The 20458-nt window shown below is 36.2% G+C and overlaps 1 protein-coding gene across 2 annotated transcripts; it reads left to right on the top strand.

Annotated features, from left to right (window-relative positions):
* Positions 1 to 2007: 2007 nt before the first annotated feature.
* tgfbi (transforming growth factor, beta-induced) lies at positions 2008 to 14995 on the top strand. Of its 2 annotated transcripts, none has more exons than XM_055178636.2 (17): positions 2008 to 2165; positions 2345 to 2443; positions 8048 to 8112; positions 8186 to 8343; positions 8472 to 8636; positions 8851 to 8997; positions 9073 to 9214; positions 10438 to 10650; positions 10733 to 10870; positions 10958 to 11103; positions 11481 to 11617; positions 12038 to 12168; positions 12474 to 12598; positions 13596 to 13698; positions 13780 to 13841; positions 13993 to 14017; positions 14331 to 14995. In XM_055178636.2, the coding sequence occupies exons 1-17, from the start codon at positions 2050 to 2052 to the stop codon at positions 14390 to 14392; spliced, it is 2034 nt and encodes a 677-aa protein (XP_055034611.2). In that variant the 5' UTR covers positions 2008 to 2049; the 3' UTR covers positions 14393 to 14995. The 2 variants fall into 2 exon arrangements, with proteins under 2 accessions (XP_055034611.2, XP_055034610.2); XM_055178635.2 differs by having other exon boundaries at positions 12471 to 12598.
* Positions 14996 to 20458: the final 5463 nt, after the last annotated feature.

Genomic DNA, 20458 nt, shown 5'->3' with positions numbered 1-20458 from the left:
TATTAGCATCAGTTATCCATCAGCCAGGGTGCATGGACTTTATGATATGATGATACATGACGTGGCAGACATCTGCCTTATTACGGTCCACTGCAAAATGCAACATCCTGGATCCCTGCTGATTTTATACAAGGAAAGAAAATCAAGATCTGAAAATACCGCCAAGTATGGGTTAGGTGAACTCAAAGATAGTCCTTTTATTTAATAAACTTCAAAAACAAATATTAAAATACTTTAATGCGTGTGCAGTGCGATAGGGGAAAATCCCTTCACAACAAAATACCACACAGCTAATGGACCATTGGCCCAGTCTAGAGGAGATGAGGGGCCATTAACCACCATCACTACTAAATATATGAAAATGCCAAAACTCAAGACTTACTTGCCTGCATGGCCAGGCTTGTCATTTCCATTTTATGACACATTTATGGTAAATCATCTAAAAGACTTTCTGTGCAGCACCATCTGTGCAAACAAATACTTGGTGGTTGACTTCATTAATTTAATTAAGTGTTTCTCAGTGAGACGTACTCTTTACATGAGTATGAGTTTGTCTTGAATGTTAAGCTTGTATTAAAACTAAACAGCTTCCACTGGATACTGATTCCTTTAAATAACATGCATGTGATATTTAAATGTCACCATTTTCAGTAGAAATATCACATTTATGGCATCATAATTTTCTCTAATGTGATCCAACTGTTTCAAAAACTTGACCTCTTTTATTGTGCAGTTAAATGTTTATTGAAAACACACTCTAAATGACTTCACATTTCTGTGAATGCATAGCCATGGAAAGACTTTATGCTTTATAAAGGTATAAAAATGTTATTGTTTTGCTTATGGATTTCAGTTTCATATTTGTGTACCAGCTTATTGGCATAAAAACTTTTTTTTTTATAAAATTTGTGTTTTGAAAGTACTGTAAGCCTGTTTAGAAAGCCTGTACAATGTGTGTCAAGAAAACCGGATAAATGTTTTTTTATTCAACTGGAAATCATGAAGTGGGTGTTGCAGATGTTTTGACAAAAGAGAAGTTTTGACTGAAAAGACTTGCTGTTTCAACCTGTCCATGTGTGCTGAACATATCACTTTATAAAAGAAGTACTACTCTGTTGAGTGACAAGTGAAAGGAAATTTCTCAATTTAAGATGTTATTTTAAAGCACTAAAACTCTTTTAAGCATTGGCAGAAAGGCACAAATTTTGAAAATGCATTAAAGTAAAGACTCCCTTAGGACTTTTAACTTATGCCCATCTGAGTTCGGCTTAGCTGTATTTTCTAGCAAATAATTCACTCTTGGGTAAAAGCAATGTTTTAAAATGGATGTTTTATAAGTTTGCTGGGTCAGTTTGAGGTATAGAAAATTAAATTAGTACACTAAATTAAACAAGACTATAAACAGACACATTATATGTGTGTTTTATGTCTATTTATGTTTGCCTATGCTTTCAAGATAATGCCTAATTTTTACCTCTTATAGCTTATAGGTTCTTCTTACTGTATTGTACAACAAACAGAGAGTAAGATGAAACTTTATGAGACTGTTCTTCTTCAATCCTTTTTGACACCATTGTCTCCATTCCTTCTGTTGCCAAAAAAGTTTTTATATTTTTTACCACTGTATTATTTTGTGAGTATTTAATAATTGAAATAAATTATTAATGCATATTAATGCAATGCTTTTTAACATTGAATTTAACATTTTTACAGTGCACTAAAATAATTCTGCACGTGTAAGTAGCCTACCTAATATTACATTAACAAATAGCAGTTGTTAAATAGCAGACTGTTTTTATTATTAGGCAGCATTATTAAAAAACTGATATGTAAATCATAAACAATGTATATCAAAAATGTTTTTCACGGATCATTAAGTTTATCACGCAATAACAATTATGTCAAGTTTATGGTAGACACAGTCACCTTTATTATCTATAAGAAAAGTGTCATGTTGCCTGACCTCCCAAGCTCCTCCCAAAACAGCACAGGGGTCTGTGAAGTATATAAGCCGGACTCTGTTGCACGCAGCCCGGGTGCAGATTCAAGATGAAGCGCTTAACTCTGATCGCTCTGGCCATCACATTCATCGCGACAGTTTTTGCCGCAAAATCCCCGTATCAAGCGGTTCTTCAGCACAGCAGGATACGAGGAAGATCTCAAGGGTAAGGACCACATTTAGTCATTTTAAAAGTACAATTGTGAGATTGTGTTTTCAGCATGCACTATCATTGAAAAGTTTCTTTTTCTGCAATCATACAAAATGCATAAAGTCCGGTGACATTTAGTCAATGCATGGGACCTTACATACCTACTATTTACATACTCTTATTCGTGTTTGCAGCCCAAATGTTTGTGCCATGCAGAAGGTTCAGGGAACGGACAAGAAGTACTATACCAACTGCAAACAATGGTATCACCGCAAAATCTGCGGCAAACCAACGTAAGTTAGCGCTGATATATTCATATTGAAATCTATCTATCTATCTATCTATCTATCTATCTATCTATCTATCTATCTATCTATCTATCTATCTATCTATCTATCTATCTATCTATCTATCTATCTATCTATCTATCTATCTATCTATCTATCTATCTATCTATCTACCTCAGTCATTTTGTTAATGTGTGAACTGTTTTGAGATAGGCTACTTTGAGATTAAAGGATTGCAATATTTAATTGATCACGATTTGACAACTTTCCAAAAGTATACAGTATAGGACTGCTAATGGTTGTTCATTATTGTCAGGGTGTTTTAAAGAGCAAGAACAGTTGTAAAAAAGATTGTTACACCAGATTTTAGGGGTTTCTCTGGGTCACTGTAGACAGCTTTGGTTAAGTATATCCCAGATAACAACCTACTGGAGTCTGAGGAGGAAATGTGTTGTAAACCCTTAAAACTCTTAATATATAGCTACTCACCAGCTGTGTAGCCTGTAAAGTTACAACTTTACAGAGCTGTATTTAGTTTACACAACTGAGACCCAGAGGTACACATCTGATTATTTGTAAGTAAAATAGATCTTTGCATATCCAGGGGACCAACTTGTTATATTTACTGAAATTATTACAGGAGACGTTTCTAAAATTTCTGTCAGTTGAAATGCAGCACTGTTAAAAGTGAAAGTTGAATTAACTTTTAAAACATATTAACCGGTAACAACTAAAAAATGTAGTTGAAAAAGCTTAAATGTTTTATGTGTTACCACTTGAAAGAATTCTTTAAGTTTTTTACATTAAAATTTTCACTTAAAGTGAGAAAATTTTAGTTTTTTAAGTGTTACCAATTGAAGTATTTTTTAAGTACATCCAGCTTTCACTTTTTACAGTGAGTCTGTATTTGGAAGAACTGGCATCTTAGTTTAAAGGTGCAGTGTGTAAATTTTAGCTGCATCTAGTGGTGATGTTGCGTATTGCAACCAACGGCTCAGTCCACTGCTCACCTCTCGCTTTTGAAACACATAGAGAAGCTACGTTAGCTGCCACCGGACAAACATGGCGTCGTCGGAGACAGCTTAGTAAAAAAAGTTTGTCCGTTGAGGGCTTTTGTAGAACATGGCGGCACAAAATGGCGACTTCCATGTAAGGGGACCCTCTGTGTATGTAGATAAAAACGACTCATTCTAAGGTAGTAAACACATAACGGTTCATTATACACCCCTGATAATATAGTTTTGTATATTATTTTGTATTTCTGTCAAGAGATCCTCCTAAAACATACACACTGCACCTTTAAACTAAAGGCGACATTTCACAAGACTTAAGATGTCAAATAAATCTTCTTCCTCAGAGTACATATGTGAAGTCCTCAAAATACTATAAATTATTTATTATAGCATGTTAAAATTGCCACTTTGTAGGTGTGAGCAAAAATTTGTGTTTTTATCCCTTTCTGACATCACAAGGGGAGCCAAATGACCGTTTTTTTTTCAAATGCTTGCAGGGAATGGTTTACCAAAACAAAGTTACTAGGTTGTTCTTTTTCGCATTTTCTAGGTTGATAGAAGTTGATTATAGGACTTAAACATGGAAAAAGTCAGATGTTCATGATATGTCCCCTTTAACTAAAATGCAGTCAAGTTTTCTTACTGTATCCAACAGTGATATAATGCTTATACAGCTAACAGGGTATTTGAGTTCAACTTGACAGTAGATATAGAAGAATGCTGTGTAGTAATGGCTACCACATGTCTCTTAGTAATTGGTTTCAGTGCTTGTGGGGTTAAATTGCTTAACATCTTGCACAGTGCATTAATGTTGACAAATCTGATTGCCTTTCTGACTGAAAGCGCCAATCCCAAAGCGCCAAAGACCTGGAACTTAATGACAACTTGAATAGAGGCTCTGTTTGACTGACATCTACCTAATTCTCCCGCAGGGGAAAAGGATGTTATTAACACTGAACATTCCATAGAGATATATATTAGAGTTGAGGAGGTACAGCATCTTCAGGGTTCATAGCATGGGAATAAACTGACAAGGACACAATAAATAAATATACAGAGATTTTGTACATCTTTAAGGTTGACATTTTGGCACAAAACATCACAAAATGTGTACACTCTCAGAGAAAATGGTCAAATACAGTTCCAAGCTGCACTGGGGCAGTGCCCCTTTAAAGCGGACATATGAAAATCTTACTTTTTTAATGTTTAAGTGCTATAATTGGGTTCCCTGTGCTTCTATCAGCCTTAAATTTGTGAAAAAGATCAAGCCAGTAACTTAGTTTAGTAAAATATTTCCTGCAAGCCTGTTCAAAATTAGGTCATTGAAATGTGTCTCCCCTTGTGATGTCAGAAGGGGATAATACCACCCCTTAATCTGCACCTAATCTGCATCTAACCACATCCCTGCCATTTAGTGCAGAGATCAGCTCATTTGCTTTTTAAAGGACACACCCAAAAACGGCACACAAGAGCTACAAAGTGGCAATTTTAACATGTTATAATAAATTATCTATTTGGTAGCTAAAACTTCACAAACGTACTCTGGAGACACCAACGATTTATTTTACATCTTAAAAAAGTCTTGTGATATGTCCCCTTTAAAAGGTCCTAAAATGTAGTCTTTAGTATATGTATATATTTGGTACCTTTGAGGTACTAAAATGCACTCTTTGGTACCGGTATGTACGTTGAATCATACAACTGTTTTTGTTTAAACTGTAGCTAGGCTATAGCAATATTAAGAGACGCAGAGAGAAAGAGATAAAGGGGGACATTACATGTATTTTTTTTAACTATAAACATTGGTTGTATAGGTGAAAGGTGGTTGTGATGTTTAATGTTTGGATCTGGATTTTGTAGTTTTTGTTTATGTCAATGTTTGTGTGTAAAGGTAAAGGCATGATAAACAGACAAATTATGAAACAAATTTGTTTAAAAAAGGGATAAAACATCATAAACTGTTCTAGGAATATTTAATGTGCTTAAGTGTGTTGATGTGGTTAGCAAATAATGTTGGATTAGTTTTACATTAGTATTACTACAGTGTACACATTGACTAAACAATATGTTTATAAATTAGCATAAGGATTAAGTTTGTTTTTCATTATTTTTATGATGCAGTCTTTGAATGTGCCAGTGATTTTTAACGTTAAAGTAAACTTTTAAGACAGAGAAGGACTTGTTTTATTAACCTTGCCGTTTTAAACAGTGTTTCTTTCATCGCAATTCTCATGAAAGCAAAGGGGAAGTCAGGGTTGCTATGGGGGCTTGACTGTTTTTAGGAAATGACTAAAATCAGGAGTCTTGTTGAGGATCTGCTATCCCCATACACATACAAATCATTCAGTATTTACCCGAGTTCTGTTCACAAAATGCCTGTGTGATAAAAGGTGAGTCTCACACTTACCCTTAAGCAAACGACAAGGATGGATTCTGAGACTGAAGTTTTCTTTTTGGGGTTTTGAGGTTTGGGGTTTTGGGAGAACAATTGCACTCTTTGTATGGTTGGTTCATAAAGGTCATTGCAGTGAAACAGGATGTTTCCAGGTCACTTGAGGAGAGACCAATAACTTAAACAATTGTGCCTTCAATCTGATTGCCATCTGGTCCCTTTCTTGAGCTAAATATCTTTGATAATATGAATGAATACCATTGGGTAATGCAGATGTTATATTCATCGAGGTATAACTAAATGTTTAAGCTTAATATGATCATATCAATGGAGATAAATGTCTTGATTGTTGAATTTATGTCCAGGTTATAGAACTATTAATTCTGGGAAAATGTTTTAAGGGGATGTTTGATTTCATTTCTGTTTAGGGAACTGAAAACGTAAGATCCAAAATGATGCATCAGCTTGCTATTCATACACTAAAATAGAGTAAAGTTTCAACATAATTTCTCGTATGAAATACTACATTGCCACACCATGTAAAGCTTCAACGTGCCCAATACATAAATGATGCCGCCTGGCTGTTTATTTTGTCATAAATCCATGACTACCATCTTTGTTTATGCTGGCAGAGTACAAACAGGAGTTGAGTTACCATCTGTTTTGATAATCAGTTCAGTCTGCTCTCCAGCTTTGTGTTTTTACAAGTCTAACCCATCTCTGAATGTCAGGATTGTCGTCTTTGTTTAGATGTACCTTCTGGTTTCCTACTCTAGTAAGATGCAAACATTTTGTTGGACATACACATACAGTAAATATCCCCTAAAAAGTAGCAATCCATCTATAAAAGCACATAATATATCCTTAAAGGTTTTTATTTTGAAATGAAATGTACTTTATTTTAAATAATACCAAATCTCTGTCAAATAATGATCACATATTGTAGGAAGAAAAAATCTAAAAAGCAATCAGTCAAAGTTAAAGGTTTAGTGTGTAAATTTTAGCGGCATCTAGTGGTGAGGTTGCAAATTGCAACCAACAGCTCCGTTCACAGCTCACCACTTGCTTTTGAAACGCATAGAGAAGCTACGGTAGCCGACACAGGACAAACGTGTCAACTAAATAAAAAAGTTTGTCCGTTAAGAGCATCTGTAGAAACATGGTGGCACAAAATGGCGACTTCCATGTAATGGGACCCTCGGTGTATGCAGATAAAAATGTCTCATTCTAAGGTAATAAAAACATAACGGTTTATTATGAAAGGTGTTTATACACCCCTGATAATATAGTTTTGAATATTATTTTGCATTTCTGTCAAGAGATCCTTCTAAAAATTACACACTGCACCTTTAAAGGGTTAGTTCACCCAAAATTGAAAATTCTGTCATAATTTTGTATTCTAACAAACCTGTATACATTTCTTTGAACAACAATTAAACACAAAAGAAGATATTTTGAGGAATGTTTGTAACCAAACCATTTTTGAGCCCCATTCACTTGCATAGTATTCTTTTTCCTACTATGGAAATAAATAGGGCTCACGATAGGTTTGGTTACAAACATTCCTGAAAATATCTTAATTCGTGTTCATCAGAACAAAGACATTTCTATCTTTTTCTTATAAAAACAAAGACAGCAACTTTTCCCTGTACCTTTTGTTATAGTGTTAAACTGTATGTGATGAACAATGGTAATGCTTATAAATATGCATATAACTGGATTAGCCTACAATCAGAATATTTTTCTGTAATGCTTATAAATATGCATATAACTGGATTAGCCTATCAGAATATTTTTCTGAAAAGGGAAACATCCGTAGAAAAGCAATCTGTCAATCTCCAGTCTCCCATGTACTGCACCTTTGCTTGGTGATTCCTCGAAATTTCCCGTTGTTTATATTGGCAGCTGTACTGGTCTTCCAACTCCCTCTCTGGAGTTTCCTCTGGGCAATACTGTACCTCTAAATTCTTCTCCTGCCAAAGGAAATTTGATTTTATGACCCTGTAAGAGCAACTCAAGCATAAAGCCGTATTTATTATGGAAGTACCTGGCATGAGATAAATAAAGACGTACAGTAGGGTTGTTATCATTGCTTTGTTTGCTTTATTATCTTAATAGAGAGAAATATAGACCGGATTATCTATAATAAAGCAAAATTAAGCACAAAGTGACTTTTTTGTTCTTTCTTATTTTTGTCTTTTAAAGGGTGGTCAGTTATGAGTGTTGCCCTGGCTATGAGAGAGTTATTGGAGAAAAGGGTTGTCCAGCAGGTAAGAACACTTCATTAACTCTGTTAAAAACAATAAAAGCTCCCAAATTTAATAGTACCCCATTTTTTCACAGCTCTACCTCTGGTGAACATCTATAAAACCTTGGGTGTGGTTGGATCCACTACGACTAAGATGTACTCAGAGAGAGCAAAACTTCAGGAGGAGATTGAAGGGCCCGGCAGCTTTACATTCTTTGCTCCCAGCAACGAGGCTTGGGCTGCACTTCCCGCTGTGAGTTTACTAAGATTAGGAAATGTTTATGAAGACTTATTTATCTCAAGTCACTATTATTATATAGACCATGTACCCTTGCATACTTTCCTTAAGTGTACTGTAAACTATTTTTAAATGTCCTGTAGGAAATTTTGGATGCCTTGGTAAGCAATGTGAACATTGAACTCCTCAACGCTCTTCACTACCACATGGTTAACAAACGGTTGACTTCAGATGATCTAAAGCACGGTGCTGCCTTTCCTTCCATGTACCAAGACTTTGATGTTCATATCCACCACTATTCCAACGGTGTAAGTCAAATATAACCGGCCATCAATTTGCTACTTTTATCAACAAGAAAGAGCTTTGTTTAGAATTCCTTACCGAAAATGTTGTTTAATTTATGTTTGGTTAGTGCTATCGAGCATTGCGTCCTGACTAGTGTTTATTCCAAATGATTTGCAAGTTGTGAAGCGGCGTTTTTTCATTCTTGTATACATGAGCAGTCTGTGTGTTTTGTGGCAGATTGTGACAGTAAACTGTGCGCGGCTGGTGAAGACCGACCAGCATGCCACCAATGGAATTGTGCATGTTGTTGACAGAGTCATCACTGCCATTACAAACAACGTCAACTCTATAATTGACACAGATGACGACCTGGATACTCTAAGGGTAGATTTCTTTTTAACAAGGTGTGGGGATGCTTGTTTGATAGTTATATAACTTCTATGTTCTCATATGATTCAGACTGCAGTTGCTGCAGCTGGTCTCACCAGTTTGTTGGAAAATGAAGGCACCTACACAATCTTTGCTCCGACCAATGAAGCCTTTGAGAAGATTCCTCCAGATACACTGACTAGAATTTTGGGAGACCCCGTTGCTCTTAAAGGTATGTGTATGGATCATGTATTAGTTTTATTAACTTGGGTCGTTTGTGAGCATATGTACCTGAATACAACCCAAATTTGGCAGTCACATGGATCACAGCTCCCCCTAATGTGTGGTTCAGTTTCTTCATTATTAACTTTTGAATTCTGACTTTCATCTTTTGCAATGTTTCTAATGGCATCTTTAGCAATTTTGCAACTGTTTACTATGCCTTGTCCAAAGAAGTGGATTTTTTAAGAAGTGTAATTTTTTTGGCCAAATTTTTTTGCATGCACTTAGAGGGTTTTGCAGTGAAAGACAGTCACATTTGTTAAATACCAATGAAAGTGACATTTGTGAAAATAAAGCATTTCAATTACTTACTAATCACTTTTTTATTGCCATTAAAGTGAAATTACTGAATCTGTAACATTAGAGTCTGATAAAAATGCTTATTTACAAGAAAACATGTCAGACGCACTTAGATGGTTTTGCAGAGAAATACAGTCAAATTTGTTACATACCAATGAAGTGACATTTGTGAAAATAAAGCATTTCAATTACTTACTAATCACTTTTTTATCGCCATTAAAGTGAAATTACTGAACCTAAAACATTAGAGTCTGATAAAAATGCTTATTTACAAGAAAACATATCAGACGCACTTAGAGGGTTTTGCAGTGAAAGACAGTCAAATTTGTTAAATCCCAATGAAAGTGACATATGTAAAATTACTGAACCCAAACATAAGAGTCTGATAAAAAAATGCTTATTTACAAGAAAACATATCAGAATGCACTAAGATGTTTTTTGTAGTGAAAGACAGTCAGATTTCTTAAATCCCAATGAAAGTGACATTTCTGAAAATAGAGTATTTCAAATACTGACTAATAACCTTTTTATTGCGATTAAAGTGAAATTACTGAACCCAAACATAAGAGTCTGATAAAAATGCTTATTTACAAGAAAACATATCAGACGCACTTAGAGTTTTTTGCAGTGAAAGACAGTCAAATTTGTTAAATACCAATGAAAGTGACATTTTTGAAAATAAAGCAATTTTAATTACTGACTAATAACCTTTTTATTGCCATTAAAGTGAAATTACTGAACCTATAACATAAGAGTCTGATAAAAATGCTTATTTACAAGAAAACATGTCAGATGCCTTAGAGGGTTTGTTTTACATATATATATTTGGTCATACTTTTTTGTTCATAATAACACGTCCCATACCTACTTTAGATCTGCTGAATTACCACATCCTGAAAAACCTGCACTGCTCCGAGTCCATCGTGGCCGGTACACCTCTGGAGACCTTGCAGGGCACAGTTCTGGAGGTCGGTTGCAATGGAGAAGGGATGACCCTCAATGGCAAAGCCATCATCACAGAAAAAGATAAACTTGGAACCAATGGAGTCATTCACTACATCAACGAACTCCTTATTCCTGATTCAGGTATGACATTTAAAAAAGACTTCAGCCAAACCAGCCATTGATGTTTAACCAAGTTAATGTCCTGTGCTTTTTTGCTTTCCAGCCAAGACCCTTCTTGAGCTTGCAGAGGGATCAGTTGTTACTACAGCCACAAAGCTTTTGACTGATGCCGGTCTTACCGATCACCTTATTGGCTCTGAGTCTGTGACCCTGTTAGCCCCACTGAACGATGCATTTAAAGGTTCATTCCCTCTGGTTTTTTTTATAAATTTGTGATTGTATTGATATCAGAAATACTTATTTTACCATAACAATATTGTGGGTGTAGGCAAAAGCTTGACAGTGACTCCAGACATGAAGAGACTGCTGAGGAACCACATTCTCAAAAGCAAGTTTTCCTCCAAAGGCCTTTACCATGGACAAGAATTGGAAACTCTTGGTGGATTGAAACTTAGAGTGTTTGTGTACAGAAATGTAAGTTTTGTATTCATTAAACAGATCCAAGCAGTGTTTTCTATATTTATATCATGCAAAACCATATAGCGCAATAAGGGATTCCAGCTTTACTTTTGTCTAATTTTTGCATTATTACATTTTACACTCCTCATTCCATCTAAACAAGAGTAGCAAATTTATTTCTAACCCTGTTTTAGCTGGCGGTGTGGGTGGTATGGTATTCTGAGCTCTCACATTTCTGCTTTGTAATGAAATTCACAGACCACTGGAAACATATCCTTTGGATCACCTTAACTTTTTCCACAGCCTTCTTTATACACCATCAGACTTAAAAAGAACCATGATGATCTGCTTAACCAATAACCAAAACCATTTAACTTGTGTGGACTTTGCAGAACCTGTGCATCGAAAATGCCTGCATTGCCGCCCATGACAAAAATGGCAGATATGCAACTATGTTCATCGTTGATAAGCTTCTGACACCCCCCATGGGAACTGTAATGGACGTCCTGAAGGCAGACAATCGGTTCAGGTGAGAAGCCAATAACCTCAGTCAAATGAAAATCCCTGAGGTTCGTATGACTCTTTAAGCCTATCTTAGAAGAAATGGGAGAGCATCATTTGCAGTGCAAAAACAATAACTCATGTCGATTTTGGAGCTGGAATGACCCATAAAAAGTCCCACCAAAAAGCATGTAATTGTTTTCTCAGACTTATTGAAAGGGAATATGCAGCTGATGTTTTTTTTCACCCACGTTCAAAAACCTCAATGTCACTCTCTCAAGACCTTTCATCGTAATGATCACAATGCATGTTATAACTTGAGGCTAATTGTTCACCAAATATATATAATGGTTTGGGAGGAATTTAAGCTGTCAGTCCGACTGTCCGTTTTTTATAGCCTCGGGATGTACCCCTAATGATGTGCTTTAATGAACTTTTGTCCGTTCAGCACCTTGGTTGGCGCCATTCAGAAAGCAGGTCTGACAGAGCTCCTGAACAAAAAAGGGACCTACACCTTCTTTGCCCCCACCAATGCTGCATTCAGTGCATTACCTCCCGCTGACCTCAACAAACTCATGAGTACGTGCTTTAAACAATCGCTCCTCTATCACCATATGTTAGAAAAGCAGATATTTAGTGCATGACAAGGGACAAACTGGTTGGATTTGTTGTTAAATGTGGATTTTGTACAAAAATGGTCAAAAAGCGTCCCTTAGCTGTCACTGGGGTGGTACCCTTTGTCCTGAAAGAGTTCACAATAGTACCTCAAAGGTACATAGTGATACTTTTAAAGGGTACTGCCTCGGTGACAGCTATTTGGGACAGTTTGATAACAAAGAAATGCTTACAGTATATCTGTTCCTGCAATGTTATGCATACAGTAGGAGATCCTAGAGAGATGGCCAACCTTCTGAAGTACCATATTGGTGATGAGTTCCTGGTCAGTGGCGCTGTGACCTCACACACCAGACTGACGCCCCTTGCAGGAGATAAACTGGAGCTAGGCATGGTCAGAACTCAACCATAACATCAATGTCCTTTATTATCTAGCAAAATATTGTATTTTTGTGTATTTTCTTGTGCTATATTTGTGCTCTTTCCAAAGAAGTTGAATATAAACTTAATATAAGCTCCAACATTTTTCATGACCCCAGTAGGATTAAACCTGATAGAGAATGAATATTTGATATATTTGAATGCCCTTATAGTTCACTTATAATCATTTACTCACCTTCATATTGTATCAAACATATTCACCAGAAATGTGTGATATAGTTAAAGAATCTTGAAATAGATATACTGTAATACAATATTAATAGTGAAAACAGACTATGTTAAAACCATTATAAAAATATGACTCTTTATGACATAGGACATTTTTGGTGATGAAAATTACATATGTCAGAACATTTACGGACAGTGTTGGGAAAAGTTACTTTTAAAAGTAATGCACAATATTAGGTTACTCCCCAAATAAGTAACTAATTGCTTTACTTAGTTACTTTTCATGAAAAGTAATGTTTATGTTACTTTTTAGTTACTTTTGCGTTACTTTTTATTGGCTGAGGCTTGATTTCTTTCCGGCCTTGAAGGTGTTTTATACGACTGAAAAGGTCTGCATTCAGAAATTGCATATTTCATCATAAGAATGTCGAGCTCTGGCCTGCCATCTTAGTTTCTGACTGAATCTGTTCCCACAGAGGCGTGTATGCATAGAGTGCGTAATGTGACTACATTTAGTTTATTTCAGTTAAAAAAAAAGTAATCGAATTAATTAAACTTAAAAGTAACTTGGATTACTTTTTTGAAAAAGTAACTCAAATATTAATGTGTACATTTAAAAAGTAATGCGTTCATTTACTCAATACTTAAAAAAAGAAATATTATTACTTAATGCACATTACTTGTAATGCGCTACCCCCAACACAGTTTTCATTGAACTATTGCTTGTATCTGGTTTCATCTGAAAATGTAAAAATTGTATCCTGATTTTTTTTCACTTTCAGTTTAACTCCACTGTATACGTCAATAGAGTGCCTGTGGTCGAGGGTGATATGATGGCTACCAATGGAGTTGTACATGCTGTTGACGTAATCGTAAAGCCAATGCGTAAGCAATCGATCATTCTTCCAATATTTGTTAATAATAAATGCTTATTTTATAACAGCATGATGTGAAAATCTCTTTTAGCTCCTAAAGTTTTAAGTGACCAGCCAGCCGTGTCTGAGTTCAGACGCGCCTCTGCTGTTAAGGTTAGTAATATCACAGCCTATTTCCCCATGGATAAGCATTTTGCTTGCTTTTTTGTTTTCATTTAGTTCATTTGTTGTTGTTCGAATTGTGTTTGAATTGTCGATTCTGTATAATAAAAGTAAATAAAACATAAATTCTTTCCAATTTCAGACTGGCCCTGTGGTTATGAAAGATGGTAGGCTGTTTTTACTAACTTCAGTTATATATATATATATTTTTTTTTTACATAAATGTAATGCATAAAATGTTTCTGGTATATTATGAATTAATTATTATTAATTAATTTATACATTAGATTATATGACATTTATATTTAATTTACTATTATACTTACCATATGAATGATTTGAGAATCTGTAATAATAGATAATAAATAATATAATATATTATTTATTATCTATTATTATAGATTCTCAAATCATTTTCATTATTTCTTATATTTAATTGTGTTGGACATTTTAAAATATATATTTCTTGATACATTACAGACGATCTCTTCCAGAAGATCCGGAGAAGTAAGAGCATCAGAACAGTGTCTCGTATCCAGTAAATGTACACCTGAGGAAGAAATTTTGAATTTATATCAATCTCCACCACTTTAAGAGGATGCAGATAAAAGTTTTATTTTGCGAAGTGGAGCAATAACTCAAAGACTAAAAAAAACACAGTCATCAATATACAAAATACAGAATGCAGAAGATGGAGAGGATATACGGTTTAGCCTTTTAAAATTTTTAAATGCCAAAGACCCTTGGATGAAGAGCAGTTGTTTTATATCTTTATCACAAATTCATAACAGACGTTTGGTATGTTTAAAATATTCAACTTCAGTTTTAAATTTCATTCTGAATTATTTGGATTCACTTGTTGGTTTAGGTTTTTGTTAACATTTTGTATTTCTTATTGTTTTTCCTGTGTTTGTTTGTTGTATTTGAGCATGTTTGCATGGTTTACGCTGGAAGAAATTCTGTTTGGGCAGATCAAAATGCAAATCAAGTTTGTCTTCCATTCCCGTAATGTAAATCCTGATGATACGTAACTTGTGTGGATTATTTGTTACATTTTGTACTTTACCAAAGATATTTTGTGAGAAACCAAAGATGCTTTTATGCACATTTCATAATAAAATTACCATTTTGTAGCCACACCGTAATGGTTCCCACAGTATCAATTAGTCAATGCCTTTAAATGTGGTTTGCTCTTGTTTTGGTAATATGTACAGTACAAATTTGTCTGTTCACTGAGCTCATAATGTGGTGTGTGTGGCAATTAAAAGTCACAAGGTTAAAATTCAGCTTGTTCCCAATTATTATGCATGACTTCATCATTTCCACACACTTTTTTTTGCTTAAAAAACATTTAGCTACTTCTGCTTTAAGAGCTGGATTTCCCACACAAGACATATCAAGTGCGACACGAAGTACCAAAATGGTTTTAATCCGAGAGCAAACACAAACATCTTAACAATCTTGAAACAAATAAATAGTGAAACAAATGTTGTCCAGGTTGTATAGTTACGTTCACCTTGCATGCTTTTATTCGTGGTTTTTGAAGGATTCGTCACACAACTTGCCCATACTGGCAACTGTGACTAATTTGACTGGCATCTAGGATATGTTCGTGCCCTTGACATTACCAACAACAAATATAAGAAGTGTTTGATGAGCTAATTTTTCCATCCCAAATGCACAATTCTATTAAATGCACTTGGAATTGTTATTTCCTGATGTCCTTAAAACATTTTCCGATTGCCACTCACCAGTTAACAATCACTTGTGCTCGAAAATGGCTTTGATTAATGCTTTGATGATCTCACCTGGAAAATGCTTGTTGTTTAAACTTGCCATTTTGCTTTACTTTAAATGTTATATCACTACAGTTACACAAATAAATCTTTGTTACCCTGGTCACACGGATAGGATGTCTTAAAGCTGAGACGGAGTAGGAAATATACAGTATACTGTATGTGTCCTCTCTAAGCTCCCTTATCCTGAACAGAAAACAGATAACAATTTTCCAAAAGCATTTTGAACCCGGAGCCAAATACAAGCAGGTGCGTCACAGAGGCCAATGAGGTTTAGTGCTGCAGTTATACTGACAGACTGCCAAACAATCTTGAGTTTGTCCAGTGTGTTAGTCTGGATATTACAGCATACATGTTTTAGCAACCAAAGTTCAATGTACTGGAAGATATTGAGGATACCCTACTGCTCTCTGAAACAGTTGCTATATGTTTAACCACATGGATAAAAAGTCATTATAATGAAAGGAATGTCAGGTCAAAAAAAGTATAAGTAAGACCTTTATTATTTATCTCTTATCTGAGTTCTTATTTTATTATTAAAGGGACATTTCATCGCTAGAAACATTAATCTTTATTGAAAGTGGATCATATTTGTAGTCGAAATCTAACATAAATTTAGAATTTTGTGCCTATTTGACCGAAAAAAGACAGAACGTGACTTTAGGGCACATTTGTATAGAAAACTACAACTCCCACAATGCACAGCTTTGCAAGCCACTACCATTAAAGGGGCTGTATGTAGTTTTCAGCTGCCTCTAGCTGTGATGTTTCAGATTGCAACCAATAAGTTTACAAGCGCATGCTCGAACTCATGAGCGACGGACTGAGATGCAACACACCGGAGAAAGCAACACACAACATGCTGGAAACTCAGGTAAATTCCCACTGCAATGTTAAAGGACAAGTTCGGTATTTTACACTTAAAGCCCTGTTTTCAGATTGTTTATGGTGAAATAGAACGGTTTAGACTGAAATTTCGACATATGCGGCTGCCCTGAGAATTTTCGGGTGTTTGTGTTTCACCTCACACCTCTACAATGGATTTAATGGTGCACTGGAACAATCCTTCCTAAAATGCATTAAACTTTCGTTTACAAAGACGTGAAACTCACCGAGTGGTCAGGGGTGTTCACTGATATGCTCACACAAAAATCGCTGCAAAAGATGCTTTCCAACAGGTGTTTTAGCATTCGTTGTTAACTTGTGGACCTATTTTTCCAAACGCCTCACACCCGTACATTCTTCCGTTTAGAGCTTGAATAATAGACACTCCAGCCCAGGTGGTGGCGCTAATCCGCCATTGCAAATTGCAAGAATAGAAACAAAGTTCCCGGCGCGGAGTAATACCGTACCTCACAGCACATCTAATACAAGTCAATGGAGTTGGCAAAAACTACGATAAAACCTTTGGAATGCGTATTTTGCAGCGATTTTTGTGTGAGCATACCAGTGAACACCCCTGACCACTCGGTGAGTTTCACGTCTTTGTAACAAAAGTTTAATGCATTTTAGGAAGGATTGTTCCAGTGCACCATTAAACCCATTGTAAAGGTGGGAGGTGAAACACAAACACCCGAAATTCTCAGGGCAGCCGCATATGTCGAAATTTCAGTCAAAACCGTTCTATTTCATCATAAACAATCTGAAAACAGGGCTTTTAGTGTAAAATACCGAACTTGTCCTTTAAATTGTCTGCATTTAGCCTATGTTATGTGGTGTTACATAGGTAAATTTACGGTAAGATAACGAAAACGGTTAGTGAACTACACTGAACAATTCCAGTATAACAGTAAAGCCCGGTGTACACTGTGCGATTTTAAATAGTTCTTTAGGATTGTTGCTTGACACACTGTGCGATCAATATCGTAGTTAAGTTCATGTCACACTGTATAATCTCAGTTTCCATCAATGTCAGACTGTACGAGTTTAAAGACTTTTAAAAATCGGATGCACGCGGACAAACGCGTCCACAGTTTTACGTCATCGATCGACAACGACTGGGCAAACACACGCTAAAGCGAAGGCTAGCAAACTGACACAACATTTAAAAAACTAAAGCACAAAATCAAAATATATTTTACATGCTTTGTAATAATGTTAGCTTACCTGTCCAATAGGATAAAAGCCAACTCCAGATCTGTTTTTATACCCAAAACAAAGCGGAGGTTTCTCCATAATTCAAATGCCCTGCCGATGTTAATCCGTGTTTTTGTCCGAAGTTGATCCGAATGACGTTTGGCCTTACGAGCTTCAGCAGATAATTTTTTTATTCACAATATGTGGAGTTTGTGTTGAAGTCTGTTGTGCTGGGAGCAGGTCGTTTCAGTCTGTTATCAGACATGTTGCAGTGTCGTTGCTGTTGAGTGCAAAGTCAGTAGACGAGGCAAGAGGCTCAGGAGCGCGAATGCAGGTAACGTCACTGGATTTCGCGCCAAATCCGATCCGGTACTTTCACATAAAAATAATGATATTTTCTTTCAGAGGCAATAGCAAAAAGAGCAAAGTGTATCATTTTAATGTGACATTACAACCCTTCACACACAGGCAATTAAAAAGGGATTAGTTTAAGTAGAAACACTGCGTACAGCTCCTTTACTCGGAACATTGCTCAGCTGTATGCTATTGTGTACATAAATGCCACATTAGTATAACAAAGATAATAGAAACACTCACTGTATAGTCAGACATCCATTTATCACTGCAGGCTTTGGCTGTCGCTTAAGTGTTCTAAAATATGTACGCTGCTGTCCATATACAGTACAAAGCTTGGGTAGTAACAAGCTTCATTCAGTTTCTGATTTATTTTTGAGAGTGCTTGGTCAAACATGTATATTCACCAAGAAGAAAATGCCGCATCCTGCACACAAATGCGTCCACCGCACAATATGTATACGCCACAGATGCGCTGGCTCAGCGCTTGTGCTCGTAAGCCAAAACACATCTGTGAAATAAACATGCCCAAAGTATCTCTTCTTGCCTGGGAACATTCACCAAACAAACGTCCATATCCTGATCTGATTCAGAAATGTTATACAGAAAGCACACAGCGAGAGTACAGCCACTTCTAGTCCGTCCAAGCTCTTGCCAGTCCGGGCTTCTCTATGCAGCAGAGGCCGAGGGTTACGCCGTCTTCCCCGGGCTCCTCTACGCAGCCGAAGCCCAGGCTCCGGCCTACTCCTCGGGCTTCTGTTCCTCTATCTGCCTCAGCTTTTCGCTGTATTGTGGCTCATAAAGGTGCTATGAACAGCAGATTAGAGCATCGCTTGCAAAATCACCCTCTTCCATATCTTAACGATTACCTTCCGCTATTATTGTGACATGAAGTCTGGCTCGCACCACAATGTTGGTTAGCTTAGCTTAGCATAGCATAAAGATGGCAGCTGATCGTTTTTTTCTTCGTCTGTGTTCATATATTTTCGTAAGTCCCACCCACTGATCTGTAATATGTCTGTAGCGTGAGTGGGTCCCACCCATAGCCCCCACCTTGGAAAAATGAGGAATGAGTGTCTGTAGTCTTTCACCCTCGACAAAGATACAGCACTTCCTTCTTACAATGACGCAAATGACGATTTTTACATCATTGAAAGAAGGAAGTGCAACACTGAAATCTGTATTTCTCCCATCTCAGGGGAAACTGAGGGAATGATGCATGACCATTCAAAAACATGACTGGGGTTTTAACGATACAAAGCTTAATGCAAATCGGTGAAGTGTCCCTTTAACCCAGAGAAATGCATTTTTATTTGAAATTTGAACTCTAAATTTGGTGTTGAATTCGTGATTTCTTGCAACAGACAAGTCTGTGCATAATGATTACTTGTACATTTGACTGTCTGTATATTTTATTTTATGGAAAAAAGATCTGTCTGGCTATATTTTGTGTGAAACACCCTTTTACGTAATGTGAAACACATGCACAACCTCATACAATATGGTTTTTCACTCTCTCCTTATCAAAATCCCTTTCCTGCTATTTTATGCAGTTTATTGGAAAGCACTTTTAGCAGACAGCAGACATTTGGAAACCTGAATATTCCTTGGAAATCCACAATGAAGTCTGAGCTTTCATTCGAACATAATTGGAATTTAGGAGAGTCATTTCATGCCAGTCATAAGATTCATATTAAATCTTCATACTGCATGCAGCTGTTCTTATTTAGCCAAAGTGATGAAGCAAATGTTAATTCAAGAAAGATTTACAGTTACAGTGTGTTTTCCTGTTGGTTCAAGAGGGCAGTGATATGAAGAAGAAAAAATTTTACATAATAGGTTCTTTTGTCCTCAGACACACACACACACACACACACACACACACACACACACACACACACACACACACACACACATGTTTTGGGCTCTGGGTGGATGACTTTGACAACATGCATGACCTGCTCTACATATGTTGCCCTCTTATTTGGCCTTTTGCTGTGCGGGCTTGACCCACAATAGCTCCTTTATATCACATGTAGCAGTGAGAACAGATTGTAGAACCAGGTTTCCATTATCCATAAACCTCACAGCTTGTAAAAGGCTGAACCATGTGTGAACAAAATCTATGATGATGGTGAATAACAGGAATAAAAATTAAACTGAGGGATGAATGAAAACATATTGCTGATCAAGAAGAAATAATGGCCTCTGGCTTGTTGGATACTTCAGTCTCCAGAGTGACTGATAAATTTAGTCTAAAGTGAAATGTAAAACATAGGCTATTGCAATTATATATCCATTTGTGATTATTACTGATTTCAGGGACTGTTTTAAAGTTGACATGCTTCTCATAACTCAAACAGGGATGTTTAAAGAGAAAGA

Source organism: Misgurnus anguillicaudatus, chromosome 16 (assembly GCF_027580225.2).
Source record: "Misgurnus anguillicaudatus chromosome 16, ASM2758022v2, whole genome shotgun sequence".
Taxonomy (NCBI): domain Eukaryota; kingdom Metazoa; phylum Chordata; class Actinopteri; order Cypriniformes; family Cobitidae; genus Misgurnus; species Misgurnus anguillicaudatus.
This window is presented reverse-complemented; position numbering and strand designations above follow the sequence as displayed.

Coding starts and splice junctions, on each gene's coding strand:
- tgfbi (XM_055178635.2), top strand. CDS start 2,050: ATGAAGCGCTTAACTCTGATCGCTCTGGCCATCACATTCATCGCGACA. Junction 8,113..8,185: donor AGAAAAGGGTTGTCCAGCAG/GTAAGAACACTT, acceptor ATTTTTTCACAG/CTCTACCTCTGGTGAACATC. Junction 8,637..8,850: donor TCCACCACTATTCCAACGGT/GTAAGTCAAATA, acceptor GTTTTGTGGCAG/ATTGTGACAGTAAACTGTGC.